The sequence below is a fragment of the Oncorhynchus nerka genome, linkage group LG10, assembly GCF_034236695.1.
Source record: "Oncorhynchus nerka isolate Pitt River linkage group LG10, Oner_Uvic_2.0, whole genome shotgun sequence".
Lineage (NCBI taxonomy): Eukaryota > Metazoa > Chordata > Actinopteri > Salmoniformes > Salmonidae > Oncorhynchus > Oncorhynchus nerka.
Genome location: NC_088405.1, coordinates 49,981,348 through 50,001,173, shown reverse-complemented (window position 1 = coordinate 50,001,173; position 19,826 = coordinate 49,981,348). Strand labels below are relative to the sequence as shown.

The following is a 19,826-nucleotide window of genomic DNA, read 5'->3' as shown; positions in this document are numbered from 1 at the left end:
GGCAAAGCAGCACTGTTATTTCACTGGCTGCCCTCCCCCTCACTTTCATTAGTGGGCAAAGTGGCTCGTGGCGACGTGAACTCTCTCTGTTCCCGAACCTCCTCCTTTGCACCGTGCCCACCATCACCCCCTCCCACCCACACCCTCCCACCCACACCCTCATACAGCACTGTTAACTGTCTGCATCTACAGTGCCTTCAGAAAGTATTCAATACATGTTAGAATCACATATGACAGTGATTCTTTCTGGGTTTGTCTCCAAGAGCTTTGCACACCTGGATTGTACATTTTTTATTTTTTTATTCTTCAAGCTCTGTTAAGTTGGTTGTCTATCATTGCTAGACAGCCATTTTTAAGCCTTGTCATAGATTTGGAAGCCGATTTAAGTCAAACTGTATCTAGGCCATTCAGGAACATTCAACGTCGTCTTGGTAAGCAAATTCAGTGTATATTTGGTTTTAGGTTATTGCCCTGCTGAAAGGTGAATTTGTCTCCCAGTGTCTGTTGGAAAGCTGACTGAACCAGGTTTTGCCTGTTCCCAGGGCTCCTGAGTGGTGCAGCTGTCTAAGGCACAGCCTCTCAGCGCTTGAGGTGTCACTACAGACACCCTGGTTCAAATCCAGGCTGTATCACAACCAGCTGTGATTTGGAGGCCCATAGGGTGGTGCACAATTGGCCCAGCGTCATCCGGGTTTGTCCGGTGTAGTCTGTCATTGTAAATAAGAATGTGTTGTTATCTGACTTGCCTAGCTAAATAAAGGTCAAATGATACGATACAGTCATCACCATGCTTGCAAATATGAAGAGTGTTGGATTTGCCTCAAACGTAATGCTTTGTATTCAGGACATAAATGTAATTTCTTTGCCAAATTGTTTGCAGTTTTACTTGAGTGCCATGCTGCAAATAGCAAGCATGTTTTGGAGTATTTTTTTATTCTGTACAGGCTTTCTTCTTTTCACATTTAGGTTAGTATTGTGGACTAACTACAATGTCGTTGATCCATCCTCAGTTTTCTGCTGTCACAGCCATTAAACTCTGTAACTTTTTAAAAGTCACCATTGGCATCATGGCGAAATCACCGAGCTGATGTATTGATTCACCGCTCAACGTTTATTAATAACTTCACCGTGCTCGAAGGGATATTCAATGTCTGCTTTAAAATTCGAAATAGTAGCCAGCTCTGCAAAGCTTGTTTGAAAAAGAGAGAAACTTTGAAAAAAGTATAATTTTTAATTTAATCGAAAATGAGACATGGCAATCTGCACAAAGGCAAAAAGGCCATTTTTAAATAATGGATGAGCTTTTCTTAAAAGTAAAAAGTAAAACTTTAGAATAAGTGAAGCTTTTAGAGAGGTTTAGTGTTTTTATATTTAATCATCTCAACCCACTCAAATCATTATATAGATAGGCACACTTAATTTTGTCTGGTTTAGCATCCCAGATAAAGCTAAATATTCTTTGCTCATATTATTTGAAAAACAAAATCGTCAGGAGTAGGCAGCACCATAAGTAAGTGAGTAAATTGAGTTATGACTAAGGAGATAATCGAGGCCATTTTTCCATAAATAGACAGGTATTTACCATGGTTGCAGGATCTTGTCTTATTTCTATTGAAATTCATTGTGGAGAGCTCATTTATACCTTTTGTGATATGAATTCCAAGTTTGTCTACTTCACCGTCAGCCCATTTTATAGGTAAACTGCAGGGTAATGTGAAGTTGTACCTGTATCTTTTAAAGATCAATAAGTAATATTGTACACTCATCATGTAACGATCCTCTTCCTGTGAATGACTGGACCAAAGCACAGCGTGAGACACTAGAACAAAAAATAACAAAGAGGAAAACAAACAGTTCTGTAAGGAAACCAACAATACAGAAAACAACTACCCACAAAACCCGTGTGGGCAAGAGCTACCTAAGTATGGTTCCCAATCAGAGACAACGATAGACAGCTGTCCCTGATTGAGAACCATACCTGGCCAAAAACAAAGAAATACAAAAACATAGAAAAAAGAACATAGAATTCCCACCCTAATCACACCCTGGCCTAACCAAAATAGAGAGGGCGTGACATATCATGATTAGGTTTTTGTCCAAAGAGTCCAGAAAAGTTATCTTCAATGAGACATTGCAGGCATCTAGCTTGTGGACTTCATATAAAACTTGAGTCATTGGCATACATGGACACCTTTGTTTTTAAACTGTGTGTAAGTTGACTATGCAAATCATTTGGAATTTTCAACACATTAATATTATACAAAGAAGAAGTGATGCAGTCAGTCTCTCTTCTACTTTTCGCCAAGAGAGACTGGCACGCATAGTATTCATATTAGCTGGACCAGCTGCAGTTTATTGTTCTGGACCAGCTGCAGTTTTTCTAGGTCTTTTTGTTTGCCGCATCTGACCACGTGACCGGGCAATAATCAAGGTTAGATAAAACTACAGCCTTCAGGCCTTTGCTTTGTGGAGTGCGGTGTCAAAAAAAGCAGAGCATCTCTTTATCACGGACAGACCTCTCCCCGAACTTTACAACCATTTAATCAATATGTTTTGACCATGACACTTTACAATCCAAGGTAACATCAAGTCATTTAGACTCCTCAACTTTCTCAACAGCCACATAATTCATTATCAGATTCTAGAGGTCTAGGATGATTTCAGAGTCAAAGTGTTGAATAGTCAGATGCACAGAGTTACTGGTGTTATTGTAGTGTACGGTGAAAATCTTAGGCTTCGAGCTCCAATATGCAGGACTAAGTGAAACAAAATAATGAAAATTGGTGCCATCTTAGCCATCTATCTGCAGATAACCAGCTCCATAGACAGTCCATCATCAGGCCACAGAGCTGCTGCACCAGAGCCAGACCAGCTCTGGCCTGACAGTTGAATTATTACACAGTTCTGTACATTGTATTTGACATGGAAGCTGACAAAAGGCCCATGTCTGGGAAAGAAACATACTGTATCCTGCATTATGAACCTGTTTGTGTTTTTTCCTCCCGTTTCAGATCACCAGAAGCTGGACAGAGAGGCCAGGATCTGCCGATTGCTGAAGCACTCAAACATCGGTGAGTTCTTTCGTTTTGGAGGCCACTCTTTCAGTGTATCTCAGAAGCACTATGATCCATTCATATAATTTTTGGGTTATTCGGTCTCATTGATTGGCTGACTCCACAATATTTGTTTTCCAATGTGTTACATTATATACATTCTTTCACACTACCTAACATGAAGTGGTGCAGACTGGGACACTTCAAAAAGATACGTCACTAATCTTGGATCAGATTCTTTTGGCAGCATAGTAAACTTATAGTTCACTTTTGATTGCGTTGATGTAATCTGCCTCCATTGAGCAGAATCATGCGCCCAGTGAAAGTACGACAGCCATCCAGAGAGACAGACAGCTAGCTGACTGTTATGGTTCTTGTGCGTACAGCCGGGGAACATCACTCTGTGGCACTGTCAGAGCCGGCTCAGGACCACAACGTGTAATTTACTGATTAACAGGCTGAGAAGCACTTTTCTACTTTTCCCAGACCCATAAGTGTTTAATAATGCATCCCACTCGCTGCCATGGACAGGATTGACTGTACAAGATCTCTCAATCACAGTTGACTCCCCGGTGTCCCCCTCCCAGAATGCAAAGAACCTTGGCACGAGCCCTGAACCCTATTGTTCTCTGCAAACGTCAAAGCAGTGACTCCACTCCTGCGGAGTACAACCTTTTCTCACACAGGACGCGGCGGAGGTCCTAATCCAGGCCATTGTCATCTCCCGTCTGGACTATTACAACTCTCTGTTGGCTGGGCTCCCCGCTTGTGCTATCAAACCCCTGCAACTTATCTACAACGCCGCAGCCCGCCTGGTGTTCAACCTTCCCAAGTTCTCCCATGTAACCCAGCTCCTCCGCACACTCCACTGGCTTCCAGTCGAAGGTCGCATCCACTACAAGACCATGGTGCTGCCTTCAGGCTACGCTCCAACCCTACACCCCAAGCGAGCCCTCCGTTCTGCCACCTCTGTTCTCTTGGCTGTCCCAGCCCTGACGGGGGTCAGGTCCTGCTCAGCCCAGTCCTAGCTCTTCTCTGTCCTGGTACCCCAATGGTGGAACGAGGTTCCTCCTGATGCTAGGACAGCATAGTCCCTGCCCATCTCACTGAAAACGTCTGAAACCCCACCTCTTTAAAAAAAAAATCTTAAATAAGACATCTCAGTTTTATCCACCCCCCATAAAAAAAAGCTTTCACTTGTATTTTTCTACTAGCACTGATTTTGCTGTTGCTATTTTATTGAGTAAAATTGTACTTACTATGACTGTGATATGTGGTTGTCTAGCTACTTTAAGATTTCTACATTAATTGTAAGTTGCTCTGAATAAGAGTGTCTGCTAGATTACCGCATTGTAAATATAACTGCATTACTAATCTAAAGATGTTTTCAACTGTTTGAAGTGTGAGAGAGAGAGAGTGAGAGAGAGAGAGAGAGAGAGAGAGAGAGAGAGAGACTTGACTGTACTGTACAGTATGTCGAACCCAGCCTCCGAGTGGTCAGGGAGAGAATCAATACGAGTGTGGCCTGTGGATGCCCTCGGATAAGGTTGTATGCTGTTTTGTGATCTGTCAGGGATAGAGGAGAGAGAGGGGGGGAAGCTGAAACATCCAGTCTTCTATCAACATAAAACTGAATTCCTACTGCTCCTAAACAGACAGACTGGGAGGAAAGGAATACATTATCTGCTGTCATCTCGCTGAAGATTTGCCCCTGTGGCCGTGTATGCATTTTATAGCCCTTGTGGGAAATTTGCCTGCACAGACTGCAGCTCAATAGAATAAAGATCATCAGCGTCATGCTCTCCCTTGATAATGTAGTCAAGTTCCCGGGTTCTGTACAGTATAGGCTCTGACGTGAGCTAGCTGCCTTTTTCTGAATCAGCCGGATGCATTGAGACACACTGCCCTCATCCTGTGCTCTCTATCCCTGAGCCTAACCGACCATCACAGGCTATTAAAGAACTGGCCCACATCCAGCCTTTTTCATGTGCTCCTACGTCCACCATGCTGTTTGAGACAGTGCAGAGCAGCAGTGAAAACCTCCCAATTGACTTTGCAGCCTTCGGATTGACTCGTTTTGTTTATCGGCACATTCTTTACATGGCGGCCTTCCTCTGCCGAAACCGGGGGCGGTTATTCGTCCAAGAGCCAAAGTCCGCCCACATAGATCCAGGAGAGGAGAGAACCAACGTGTTGGATGAATTGGCTCTGATACTCATAATTCAGGCTCACCACGCCAAGGGCTAAGGGCCAGGTTTGGTACGTTTGGTTCTCAATAGAATAGGCCTGTGTTTTTTTTGTTGTTGTTAGTTGTGTGATTCCTGGGAATGGATTTTGTAGAAGACCCACTCAAACCCATTACGACAGTGACACCCATATAGCGGTTTGGAGATATCCTAATGGCTCATGCTTATCATGCTTGGTGGATTGACAGCAGTCCCTACCTACACGAGGATGTTGCCACAAATGAAGGCATTGTGTTCTGCTAGGGATAATTGGCGTATCAGCGTAGAGGCTCTCAAGCGTGTCATAAAGCTTTCCTCAGTGTGTTGTCATATTGCTCTGTGGGAGAGACAAAGTACTTCAACCATCCCGTCCCTATTCAGCTGGAATTCCTTCTTGAATTGCGGTGGTAAATGCTGTCCCTTGACTTTGACGCTACGTAAAAACAATTTCAAATTACAAAAAAAACATGACAAAGCATACCTTTTCTGTTTTGTTGAACTGTTAGTTAACACGAAGACATATGTAAGTCTGTTGTACTGCAAAACATCTATTTGTATGCATTGTAGAATCTACAGGGGGGCAGGCAAATTGGCTTGTCCCACTGGATGTGTAGAGGTGTAGTGAAATGTTTTGGGTGGATTTAGAGAAATCTATCTGTTATTTTGAATGCGAGACAGTTAACAAAAGTATTGAATATATTATATAGATCAATAGAAACAAGGGTTATTGAAATATAGAATGAATTATATCACTTTTGTGAAATATTTTTTAAAGGACTGATGACCGTAGATTTCTCGAAAATGTACCCAACATTTCTCATTGGTGCTACTACTTCTACTGGTGGCATAATGTTATCATAATGGTCAAAAAATATATATAAAATGCCATGCCCAAATGCCACCGTAATCCCAAACACATCTATATTCAGATAGCCTAACAACAGCCTGGACAAGTGATTGGTAAAGGAAAGCTTCTTTAAAGAGGCTGACATCAAAGATTCCCATCGAGAGCTCTCAGGAAATACACCGTTTGGGACGACCTAGGCACAACCCCTAACAGAGGGAAGAGTGTTCTCTCTGCTGATATGGAAAGCCCTGCCAAGGGAACCAAAAGCAGACAGCGACAGGCCAAAAGCACCACCACCGGTAAGTAACACCAGATTGGCCTTTTCCTCTTGCCAAAACCCTCTTTGTGAACAAAACAGCAGTTCAGGGTCACAAAGGCTATCAAAACCGATGAGGACATTTAGAATGTCACTACTTCCATAAAACGTTCCCTCTCCACACCTCTGTTAGGATTTCTGCACTTCTTTAGGAAATAAGACATACTTTAAGTGTAGACAAAAACTACAAGCAAAACCCAGCAAAAGGGTGTTGTTTTAGCAATGTTGACAGTGGCGAATGCAAATCAAAGTATTTTCAGGCAGCCTTTGAGCGGAATGAACTGAGATGGCTGTTTCAGGCTTATGTAATGGTGAGACTGTTGCTATGTATCCGGTGTTGGCAGGTGAAGGTATCTAAACTGCAGTCTTCCACTTTGTTCCCCTTTCTATCTCGGCACCCACACACAAGCGCACGCGTGTCCTCTCCCTCTCTCTCTCTCTCTCTCTCTCTGTCTCTCAGTGCGTACTCGCCCACACACATGCACACAGAGCAGCACAACACTGCCTGCTGGGGGAGGGGAGGAGTGTGGTGGGTACTGGTGGGTAGACGAGAGAGAGAGAGATTCTCTCCATCGTGGAGACAACATATGCACAGCAACAGGACACCAGAAGCACTATCTAAGCTTGACTAAAGTCATTCATGAACAGTATGTACCACATCACTTCAGTCAGGCCTACCTATAATCAAAACCTAGATATTCTAAAAAAAAAAGTATGTGAACACCTGCTCCTCGAACGTCTCGTTCCAAAATCAAGGCATTAGGGACTTGCAGGGACTCGCTTCCATTCAGCCACAAGAGCGTTAGTGATGTCTGGCACTGATGTTGGGCGATTAGGCCTGGCTCGCAGTCAGCATTCCAATTCATCCCAAGGGTGTTCGATGGGATTGAGGTCAAGGATCTGTCCAGGCCGGTCAACTTCTTCCACACCGATCTCGACAAACCATTTCTATATGGACTTTGCTTTGTGCACAGGGCATTGTCTTGCTGAAACAGGAAAGGGCCTTCCCCAAACTGTTGCCACAAAGTTGGAAGCACAGGGTCATCTAGAAGGTCATTGTATGCTATAGCGTTAAGATTTCCCTACACTGGAACTATGGTGCCTAGCCCGTACCATGAAAAACAGCCCCAGACCATTATTCCTCCTCCACCAAACTTTGCAGCTGGCAGTATGCATTCAGGCAGGTACTGTACCATTCTCCTGGCATCCGGCAAACCCAGATTCGTCCGTCTGACTGCCAGATGGTGAAGCGTGATTCATCCCTTCAGAGAACGCATTTCCAATAGTGGCGAGCTTTATACCACTTTAGCCAATGCTTGCCCTTAAGCATAGTGATCTTTGGCTTGTGTCTGGCTGCTTGGACATGGAAACCCATTTCATGAAACTCCCCACGAACAGTTATTGTTGCTTCCGGAGGTCGTTTGGAACTCGGTGAGTATAGCAACCCGAGGACATACGATTTCTATGCGCTACGCGCTTCAGCACTCGACGATCCCATCCTGTGAGCTTGTATGGCCTACCACTTCGCGGCTGAGCCGTTGTTGCTCCTAGATGTTTCCACTTAACAATAACAGCACTTACAGTTGACCGGGCCAGCTCTAGCTGGGCGGAACTTTGACGAACTGACTTGTTGGAAAGGTGGCATCCTATGACGGTGCCACATTGAAAGTCACTGAGCTCTTCAGTAAGGCCATTCTACTGCCATTCTACTTGCATGGCTGTGTGCTAGATTTTATACACCTGTCAGCAATGGGTGCAGCTGAAATAGCAGAATCCACAAATTTGAAGGGGTGCCAACATACTTTTGGCCATATAGTGTATTTTGGGGAATGTAAGACACCTGTGATTTGACATATGCAGTGGACTGGGTGATTGACATGTGTGATTTGACATATGCAGTGGACTGGGTGATTGACATGTGTGATTTGACATATGCAGTGGACTGGGTGATTGAGTGATTTAGACATTTGAAGGCTATTGACTATGCATTCTATGTGTGAAATATTTGCGCTTTCAATTTCTACATAGGTTGACTTATTTTCTCTCTTTTCTCCGTCCAGTGCGTCTCCATGACAGCATCTCAGAGGAGGGGCATCACTACCTGATCTTTGACCTGTGAGTAATGCACTGCTGTGAATTTATGGACTGCATCATTCCGTCTGCTTTCACGCACACAGTGGGGATGATTGACATGAATGACACAGTGTTTTTTCTAGTTTGGGTGGTAGCTTGATGTGAGTCTTGATGCGTCTCCTGCGCACACTTATCAGATCAGTCCATATAAGACGGAACCACAGTGAATCACTATCTACCATTAATGCAAGTAGAGGTCCTGAATTCAAATAAGCTCCTTTGTAAGCTATACAGTACAGGCTGTGGTTTGGATCGAACTGCTAATTATGGCTAAAAAGCTATGTGGTGTTGAGTGTACTCCGTTTGAGTGCACCGTAATAGTTCTATAAAAGTCAATATTATATGCATTTTAAACACTCAAATGATGTAATACCTTTCAACGCCTCTCAAAGAACTGTTGATTTCAGTCTGCAAAACAGTAATTACAGTCCCCTGGAGGCGTTGAATGCTTTTCATTACATAAACTGGACATTGTAGCATTGGTAAAGTCTTACGCCATTGTAACTTCGAGAACTCTTCTTGCATCTGTTATGAGGTGTCTTCTTTTACCTGCCTCTTCCCTGTTAATGTCTCTGAATGAAAAACAGCTTTGTAAGTGTGAGAAAGTGAGCAGCAGGACAAAGTGTTGCATGAGACGATCTTGATGACAATGCAAGTTATTCTTAACTGATTTGAAACAGCAGGGTATTGTCAGGAAGCAGTCGCATGAGCACAACTCCATACAATATATTCTCTTTGCTTATTGTGCCCTATCGTTTGCTATAAGGCCCAGTGCAGCCCCCTGTGTTTTATATATATTTCCACACTATGAGGTTGGAATAATACTGTGAAATTGTGAAAATTATGATAATGCCCTTTTTAGTGTAAGAGCTGTTTGAATTTCAGCCTGTTGTGGTGGGATGGAGTTTTGGTCTGCCTGGTGGCATCACCATGCTGTGAATGTGTTAATAGACCAATAAGAAAGAGTTCCAAACCTCTCTGCCAATAACAGCTAGTTTTCAGTTTGCCCCTCCCGACTCAGTCCACTCCCAGACAGTCCTAGCAAAATTCTTGCTTGAGAAATTGGTCTTGCTAAGAAGCTATTTTTGGTTCTTTTTGACCATTTGACCACAGTAAAATACTTAATGTTACCCAGAAATGATTTGATACTGACATAAAAATGGCTGAATTGAGCCTTTAACTCTGTGAGATCAGCCACAGATACATAGTGAAAGTTTCAAAAGGACACAAATGAGAGACTAGGAAAATACAAACTAAATGACCTTGGATAGTCTTTAAAGCTGACACATTTTGGAGCAAACTGCTTTGTCAGAGCCAATCACTTTGTACTAGCAGGTTCATAAAATACAGGTTCCACAAATACAGTGCATTCGGAAAGTAGTCAGTATTCACCTTTGCCACATTTTGTTACGTTACAGCCTTAATCTAAAATTGATTAAATAAAAATGTTTCCTCATCAATCTACACTCAATGCCCCATAATGACAAAGCGAAAACAGGTTTTTATCTAAATGCCTTATTTACATAAGTATTCAGATCCTTTGCTATGAGACTCAAAATTGAGCTCAGGTGCATCCTGTTTCCATTGATCATCCTTGAGATGCATCTACAACCTGATTGGAGTCTACCTGTGGTCAATTCAATTGATTGGACATGATTTGCCGCAGCCCGTCTGGTGTTCAACCTTCCCAAGTTCTCTCACGTCACCCCGCTCCTCCGCTCTCTCCACTGGCTTCCAGTTGAAGCTCGCATCCGCTACAAGACCATGGTGCTTGCCTACGGAGCTGTGAGGGGAACGGCACCTCAGTACCTCCAGGCTCTGATCAGGCCCTACACCCAAACAAGGGCACTGCGTTCATCCACCTCTGGCCTGCTCGCCTCCCTACCACTGAGGAAGTACAGTTCCCGCGCAGCCCAGTCAAAACTGTTCGCTGCTCTGGCCCCCCAATGGTGGAACAAACTCCCTCACGACGCCAGGACAGCGGAGTCAATCACCACCTTCCGGAGACACCTGAAACCCCACCTCTTTCAGGAATACCTAGGATAGGATAAAGTAATCCTTCTCACCCCCCTTAAAAGATTTAGATGCACTATTGTAAAGTGGCTGTTCCACTGGATGTCTTAAGGTGAACGCACCAATTTGTAAGTCGCTCTGGATAAGAGCGTCTGCTAAATGACTTAAATGTAAATGTAAATTTGGAATGGCACACACCTGCCCCACATTTGATAGAGCATGTCAGAGCTAAAACCGAGCCATGAGGTCGAAGGAACTGTCCTATGAGTGCCGAGACAGGCTTGTGTCGAGGCACAGATCTGGGGAAGAGTACCAAAACATTTCTGCAGCATTGAAGGTTCGCAAGAACAAAGTGGCCTCCATCGATACTTACATGGAAAAAGTTTGGAACCACCAAGACTCTTCCTATAGATGGCCTCCCAGCCAAACTGAACAATCGGGGGAGAAGGTCCTTGGTCAGAGAGGTGACCAAGAACCCGATGGTCACTCTGACAGAGCTCCAGATTTCGTGTGTGGAGATGGGAGAAACTTCCAGAAGGACAACCATCTGCTCAGCACTCCACCAATCAGGCCTTTATGGTACATGTCAGGATCTAGGGACAGATGAACAGAGCAAAGTACAGAGATATTCGTGATGAAAACCTGCTCCAGATCGCTCAGGACCTCAGACTTGGGCGAAGGTTCATCTTCCAACAGGACAAAGACCCAAGGCACACAGCCAAGGCAACGCAGGAGTGGCGTTGAGGCAAGTCTCTGAATGTCCTTGAGTGGCCCAGCCGGAGCCCGGACTTGAACCTTATCAAACATCTCTGGAGAGACCTGAAAATAGCAGCGACGCTCCCCATCCAATCTGACAGAGCTTGAGAGGATCTGCAGGGAAGAATGGGAGAAACTCCCCAAATACAGGTGTGCCAAGCTTGTAGCCTCATACCGAAGAAGACTTGACGCTGTAATCGCTGCCAAAGGTGCTGCACCAAAGTACTGAGTAAAAGGTCTGAATACTTATGTAAATGTAAAATGTCAGTTTTCTTTTGTTTTATACATTTGCAAAAAAAAAATCTAAAAACCTGTTTTTGCTTCGTCATCGTATGTAGACTGATGAGAAACATTACAACAAAAAAAATCTATTTTAGATCAAGGCTGTAACGAATACTTTCCGAATGTACTTTATCTGACTCACCAACACCACAGGAACCAGCTCCCAAGTGCAACATTTCTCCCATGCAGCAGCAAGACAGGCCTCTGCTCTGGAATCCACTCTTTTAGTGGAGGCTGTCTGATAGATGGATGGCCTCACACCCACCTATTAAATGGGAGCATGGACTTCATCATACTGACAAATTGACAAGGCCATTTTCCCACACTTTCCCACACTGAAGGCTGCTTTGATCTTTGAAATGTCAGCACCCACGCCCTTGCACTCATTGCAATACATTACACACTGGTATGTGTTGCCCTAAGCCCTGAGAATGCATATTTTAAAGGATTCATACTCTCATAGTCTATACTTTGCAACAGAGAGACAACGGCTTGAGTTTTGTCAATGATTTGCCTTTTCTCACATCAGAAATGTACCATTGAGGTGCCTGTTAGGTTCCATGTCAACATTGTTTCAGTGGCTGATATGAAGGGTACAGGGAAGGGTGTATTTCTCTCACATTGGTTCCATGCTCCAGTCCACCTGCATCCTTGAAACCCGGCGGCCTCACAATCCTCTCTTCCTCAGAGTGACAGGCGGGGAGCTCTTTGAAGACATTGTTGCTCGAGAGTACTACAGCGAGGCCGACGCCAGGTCAGTGAAACCACCTCACAGAGCGACTAGGGTTAAGTGCCTTGCTCATAGGAACAGACAGATTTTTCACCTAGCCGGATCAGGGATTCAAACCAGGGACCTTTCGGGTTACTGGCCCAACGCTCTTAAACGCTAGGCTACCTGCCACCCACCGCATACACCCAAGCACAGACGCACACAGCATACATCAAAACACAGACACGTGAGAATAGCAATGTAGACATTTCAACGTAATAATTTGAGCCGTAAAATGTATTCAATTAGGTGGATTATACAGAGGTCACCGCACTCCCAATCCAGAGAGATTAGAGAGGACCTAAAGGCATAGATATAGAACCATGACATATATTGTCTAACGCTTTTCATCCCAGGCTATACAACCCCTTTTTTTGTGATGTAGTCAGTCAGAGGCCTTTCTTTTTTCCCCTGTAATTATTGGAGTGTTCATTTGGATTGAACAGCTTTACCTGCATAAACCCTTTCACGGATAGAGCATTTCCCCACTTCACCTAGCCAGTGAAAGCAACTGACTGGGCCATTGATTTGCAGTGGCAGAGCGACAGGGCTACAAAACAAATTAATGAATGAATAGAATCAAATGGAAACAGATGGCTGTGGAGGTGTAGGAGTGACCTCCAATCAATGTACACGTTTCGCTCCGGGCGTAGTGTATCAGTCTCTCTCTCTCTGCGGACCGGGCTCTCGCTAATCCACTGCTTGATTGACAGCTGAGTGTAGTGGCTAATTAGACTCCCACTGACAACCAGCCCAACATGAAGAAATTCATCAGACAGACTTTGGCCCATACTACTGTGTTGATCGACAGCTTTAGGAAAATGAATGGCCAAATCTAACGCCTCGGTATGTCTCTGTAGGTGCAGAGACCATTTCCTCCCCCCAAAATGATGTGTGGATTAATGCTGAATCAAAGCCCATTTTCAAGAGCACTCAATTTAATGCCGCCGAACTCCCAGCCCACTCAGTCGTTCTGTTTTCTCTCTCGTTTCATAGCCATTGTATTCAGCAGATTCTGGAGGCAGTGCTTCATTGTCATCAGATGGGAGTCGTTCACAGAGACCTCAAGGTAAGGAATTTAATAAGGAATCAATTAAAAGACACAGACGATATTCGGCACAGTCCCCGACTGTTTATCCACTGCAATACACTCACTTAGATGACTTTGTTGCCATTTGTGTGTGTCTCAAAATTCAGTTTGTCACATTGGATTTGAATTTAAAGAAAGTATACCAATAATCTTTAGATTAGATTATATATTTGTTTGTTATTTGAATTCATTGAAATACATTTCAACCATGCGTTTTAGTCGTCCCGACTCCTTAGAGCAACAATCAGCAGTCGAAAAAATAAAGCGTTCTGCTCGCTGCTGTTTCAGTAGAAAGCTGACAGAGCTATGGATGCAAGGATTCACCATCCATGATGTCAAAAGTATAGTTTTAACCACGTGTTTGAAGCTATACAGTGTTTGTTTACATTTATTTTTTGCAAACATTGGAGTCAAACAACCTTATAATTTGGGTTCTGGTGGGGTACGACCGTTGAACGAAGCTCACGTGAGGCATTTACCAGTAACACTCTTCAAGAATCAATGTATATCATTCATTTTTAAGTCCAAAAATGGATATAGCAACTAGCCGATTAAACCCTTTAAGGACACATCTATGTAGTCAATGTGTGCTCAGGCTTTAGAAAACAGACCATTTGGGCTGCGATTAGAACCTTTGTGTTCCTGCTGAATGGTTCTGTGAGGACCACCTCTGTGAAACGGGACATAATTGCACTGTGGTTACAGTGGAGAGGGAGCGTGGGATGAGATGGGATGTTAGCAAATCTGTTTCCAGCCATCACACCCCCCACGCTGTTCTCACAAAGAGGTCTGACGGGAAGAAGAGGAGGAGGAGGAGGAGGAGGAGGAGGAGGAGGAGGAGGAAGAGGGATAACTAGTCGTAAAACATACGGTTGAGTCAGCAGCATATGGGACGATAAGAACTTTGTCAATACCTCTGCAGTCCTCAAGTCATATTTTATTCCGTTCAGGGACATTTTCTTGGGGACATTCAGCACCACAATGTGATAGCAGGGCAGTTCAGGTGGAGCTGGGGCTTGATGGGTGGTTGGTTAGGGAATCCACCTGTCACCTCCTCTGGTCCCCACAGTGAGTCAGGTGTTACTAAAGACCCCCTGACCTGCCTCACCTCATGGCTTCGTCCTCCTGTGTGTCATCTACAGTATCAACTGCATTCTTAAACTGCACTGCTATTTTCTCATGACGACTTAGCGCCGTATTGATTTGTAGTCCATGAAAATCACGAGTTAAAACCCGAATTTGATACTACCACGGGCTGTAGCGGTCAATCCGTATACACACTTATTTACTCACCATCGTGTCCCATTAAGACGGATTTAGCTTGCAGGCCACAATCACCTGAGATGGCGACTGCAACTCAAAGTCGTGGCCGGGGTTGTGTGACTCTGAGGGCACACCCCTCTTCCTATCCACTCCGTTTGGTTCTGTCTGTTTCATCTGTCCGGAGTCTGGGTGTTACTGCTGACCTGATGGCGACCATCAACTTCCTTCACACAACACATTGACATGCCAGACAGAGGACTTCGGCAGTAAACAAGAGGAGAAGCAGACGTATGTGAACAGACTATCAAAAGCCCTTACAAAACATTCAGGGGACATGCTGCTAAGTCATGTCCTCTGCACACAGTTTGACGATTGTAGAATAGGCATTCATTACAGTGCAACAACCGTCAATCCATTGTTCTGTTGTCAACTTGTACATGTACAGCACGTGCACTTCATATCTCAATGTCAGCTCGAGGGACCCATAAAGGAATGGGGTTTCTAATTTACATGAGAAGCGGCAACAAACCCTCACGCCATCTCCATCATATCAGACAGCGTTGTGTGTGCTACAGAATCTGCTTTGTTTTTGTGTCAATGAAGGGCAGATAAAGCACCGGATGGGTTCCCATTTATAATCACACGTGTCCAAGTGTCGCTATCATAACCTCACACCCTTTCAAAGGTGCATTTGGCTGCGTTTACACAGGCAGCCCAATTCGGATCTTCTTTCAACTAATTGGTCTTTTGACCAATCACATCAGATCTTTTCGAATCAGATCTTTTTCAGAGCTGATCTGAAGACCAATTAGTGAAAGAAAGATCACAATTGGGCTGCCTGTGTAAACGCAGCCTTCTTGCTCAATCTTTCAAAGGTACATTTTTAATCTTTCTTACAGACTGCTTCAGCACTCACACTGTTATAAACATACACTAACAAATTCCCGTACAAAGAGATACCCTCCTCCTGCCCCAGAGGGAAGATGGAATGATAAAATGGATTTATGTGTGTGTTTGGGTGTGTGTGCGCGTGTGTGGTGTATGTCTGTGTGTATCAGGGGGTAGATAACATCTCATAGCAGTAGCAGAGTGGGGGGTCATTCCTCCACCCGTGTGGGAGGCTGGAATTATCAGAGCTCTGCAATGCCGCAACCACAAAAGAAACTAAACACTATTCAATCAGGCCCAGAATCATGTCTGTCTGTCACCCTATTCCTGCTTGTGCTCAGGTCTCTTGTCTCTTCTCACTGACTGATTGGCTATTCTCTCTTTGTACCCAGCCTGAGAACCTTCTGCTTGCCTCCAAGTCCAAGGGTGCTGCAGTGAAGCTGGCAGACTTCGGCCTGGCCATCGAGGTTGAGGGGGAACAACAAGCCTGGTTCGGTAATGGCTTATGGCTGATATTAGTCGTAATTACACGCACAAAAAAATTAAATAAACTGAAATGCAAATAAGGAATGGCTTCTAAAGCAGGTCTACTTATGCAAGATTTAAGATGTATAATCAGCAGGGAAACTGCATAGGGAGTCACATAGAGTCATCAGAGAAGAAGAATGGGTTTTCTGAGCACAAAGAATTCCAGTCGCAATCTTCAGAGGGAAATAGATAATGAAAAGACTCCCGTGGAATCCAATCAAAACAGCTCTTTGCCTCGAACATCCTCAATTTAAAAAAAAAAACAGCTACTCTGGAGAAATAGCAACCACTAAAAACAAACGGACATATCATTAAAAAAAACACCATCAAGGAAGAAAAGATGACTTCCGCAGCACCATGACTACAACAGGGGAAACAGAAGACGGGCTGTTTGCTGCTTGTTTTATTTATGAATTGTCATCCAGAAGTATAAATGTCACCACAGCGTCATCCAGACTCGTTAGTAGTGAGGCCTGCTGTGTAAAACCGTCTTGTTGGAATAGGTTAGGTACAGCTCATTTTTCATCACTCTGCTCTAACTAACCTAACTGACTGACTGGTGCTGCCTTGTGATTGGTGCCCTTAGGTCCAGAACAGGGCCGTGCACAGACCTCCCCCCCCCCCCCCCCCCACAGATTTATTATTTTGTCATACAAACTTGTTATTTTTGTTATTTCTGCATAAACACACTCATTCATTGCAAATTGTGAGCAAGATAGTGCCTTTTAAAGAAATGACGGTCACAGAAAATCTATGATTTTTAATCGAGCCAATCCCATGAGCCCCTGGGATAGGAGCTCTCTCTGCTGTTCCAATGCTGTGGTTTTCTGTGTCTGCTTGAGGATGTCCTCACAGTGCCTCTCTTTCAGGCAGAACAGGCAGAAACTGGATCAGCAGCACGACTAGAGCTGTGGCGGTCACAAAATTTGCTGCACGACCAGGTGGACTAGGGACGGGGACAGCCAGGTAGTCCTGAGGCATGGTCCAAGTCTTCCGGGAGGGGAGAGAGAGAGAGATGGGAAAATTAGAGGGAGCGTACTTAAGATCACACAGGACACCAGATCAGACAGGAGAAATGCACCAGATAGGACAGTCTGACCCTATCCCCCCAGCACATAAACTATTGCAGCATAGACACTGAGGACTGAGACAGGGTGGATCGGGGGACACTGTGGCCCCATCCGACGATACCCCTGGGCAGGGCCAATCAGGCAGGATATAACCCCACCCACTTTGTCAAAGCATAGCCCTCACACCACCAGAGGGATGTCAACAGACCGCCAACTTACTACCCTGACACAAGGCGGAGTATAGCCCATGAAGATCTCCGCCACCACAAGAGCCTGAGAAGACGCAAGACTGGACAGGAAGATAACGTCAGTGACTCAACCCACTCAAGTCGAGTATAACGGGGGAATAAAAGCCTGGCTAGACGTGATGCACGCCTCCTAGGGACGGCATGGGAGAGCGCTAGCAAGCCAGTGACAGCTCCCGTAATAGGGTCAGAGGCAGAGAATCCCAGTGAAGAGAGGGGCGCAAGCCAGGCAAAGACAGCAAGGGTGGGTTTGTCACTCCAGTGCCTTGCCGTTCACCTTCGCACCCCTGGGCCAGACGACACTCAATCATAGGACCTGATGAAGGGATGATTCTTCAGTAAAGACCGAGTCTGTGTCTCTCTATTGGGTCGGCAGACCATTCCATAAAATTGTTGCTCTATAGGAGAAAGCCCTGCCTGCAGCGGTTTGCTTAGAAATTCTACTGTAGGAGTAAGCAGTCCTGTGTCTTGTGACCGTCGTGTACGTGTAGATATGTACGGCAGGACCAAATAGGAGAGATAGGTAGGAGCAAGTCCATGTAACACTTTTGTAGGTTAGCAGATAAACCTTGAAATCAGCTAGGGCCTTAAAACAGGAAGCCAGAGGAGAAATATGATACATTTTGTCACACACCTTCACGAGTGTGGTCTCAGTAGTATGATGGGGTCTAAAACCAGACTGTCTTCAGGAAGGCAGTGAGTAGCTGAGCAAAAGCATTTTCAAAACAAATGTTCGGAGGAATGGGAGATTTGACATATGCCGATAGTTTGCCTTTTTCAGGAGATCATCCAAGTAGAGGAGTGCTGTAGCACCCCCTGAAAATTCAAAAAAAGAAGAAAAAAATCACAAAAGTATTGATGAACTGGGCCTTTACTAGTCCTGTATTAGCGACCGATATAGCCGTATGTAGCGCAGGCAAAATGTATTATTATAATCCTGCACCACCCTGTTGACAAAAGAAAAAGATCAAACGATGATACTTACATTATGTTCACCGCTTGCAAGATCCACTGTCAAGGACGGTACAGCACGCGTCTTCAAGGTTAGCTTCCTGGCAAGACCCATCGAATGTTCTCGCCAATTGACAAAGCAACTTCGCCCGAAATGTGGACTGCACACACATGACCTGATCTTGATTTTCTGTTCGGCCTGTCCACCCGAAATGAAAAGTTGCCACTGCTGTCGTATGTCTTCATTCTTTAGAAAATAGTGCAGTGTTAAATTTACACTGATTTCCAGTAACAATACAATGTGCTTTTGCCGGCATGCTAGACGACAGCCACACATGAAAGGTTACCAGTATTTTTGGTCGTGTGTTCTGCTTGAGCTTACGGTTTGTTAACAACGCCAATGCAAGGCATAGGCGCACGCGTTGTTGGTTTTAAGCCGGTACATATTTAAATGATTAAACTATTGGTGTATTACATTTCTATCATCATGTTCAACTTAATAAAAAAACACGGTTTCCCATCTCAAGAGGTTAAATAAAACAATGACTATAGTAAGTGCCTATTAAGTGCCAAATAAGGTACAAGGGTTGAACGTAACAGGGTTGACGATTTCATCTTAGAGGTAAAACATGTAACTTTTTGGGTGACCCGACCAAATTCACATCTGTCATTCTCATTGAAAGCAAGTCTAAGAAGCGGTAGATCTGTTCTATGTGCGCTATTTCTATGCTTCCTGTTCTTAAGTTTTGTTTTTGCCTCTTTTACTTTGGTTTTGTACACCAGCTTCAAACAGCTGAAAATACTATATTTTTGGTTATGGGAAATATATTTCACAGCGGTTTAGAGGATACAATGATTCTCTACACTTTACTTGCTTGTTTTGTCACATAAACTGAAATTATGTGAACTATTAGAATTTTAGCAACCAGGAAATGGTGGAGCTATTTCTGCATAGTGCATCTTTACTAAATCAGACATAAATCCCTTTGTGACAGGGGAAATGGAAGTTTGTTGTGTGCAACAGGGAGGTGCAATTGAATGCAAGCTTCTTTTTTTTTAATATGACATTTTTAAAACATTTTGAGCCTGTATATCTATGGGTAACAGTTTTGTGAAGTGATGATCAAACAACTCAGTTTACCTCCAAAAAAGAGTAGAACCAGCTCACCTGCTTTTACACCATATTTTGACTATTATATGTTCAATGTTTCTTTTCAAAAAATAATTTCTAAAGGAATGGTTTGACCATATTAAAACGAGAGTTCAATTCATGTAACAGGGTTGACTTAAAATGAATCACAATTTGTGTTGTCACTAATCACATTAAGGAAATAATACTCTTCAGAAATGACTTTGACAAAGCAACAATATAAGTAGATCTTTACAATGCAGAAAAT

At 44.0% G+C, this 19,826-nt stretch overlaps 1 protein-coding gene across 3 annotated transcripts in view; it reads left to right on the top strand.

Annotated features, from left to right (window-relative positions):
• Window positions 1-19,826, top strand: part of LOC115135460 (calcium/calmodulin-dependent protein kinase type II subunit alpha) — a 67,636-nt gene that overhangs the window by 20,502 nt on the left and 27,308 nt on the right. For 2 of the 3 annotated variants that reach the window (XM_029670164.2, XM_065023493.1), the window contains exons 3-7: window positions 3,012-3,071; window positions 8,502-8,556; window positions 12,314-12,379; window positions 13,391-13,463; window positions 16,028-16,130. In XM_029670164.2, coding sequence (XP_029526024.1) covers window positions 3,012-3,071; window positions 8,502-8,556; window positions 12,314-12,379; window positions 13,391-13,463; window positions 16,028-16,130 — 357 coding nt within the window. Of the gene's footprint in view, window positions 1-3,011; window positions 3,072-8,501; window positions 8,557-12,313; window positions 12,380-13,390; window positions 13,464-16,027; window positions 16,131-19,826 lie in introns of those variants that run through there. The other variant, XM_065023491.1, reaches the window with a different exon arrangement.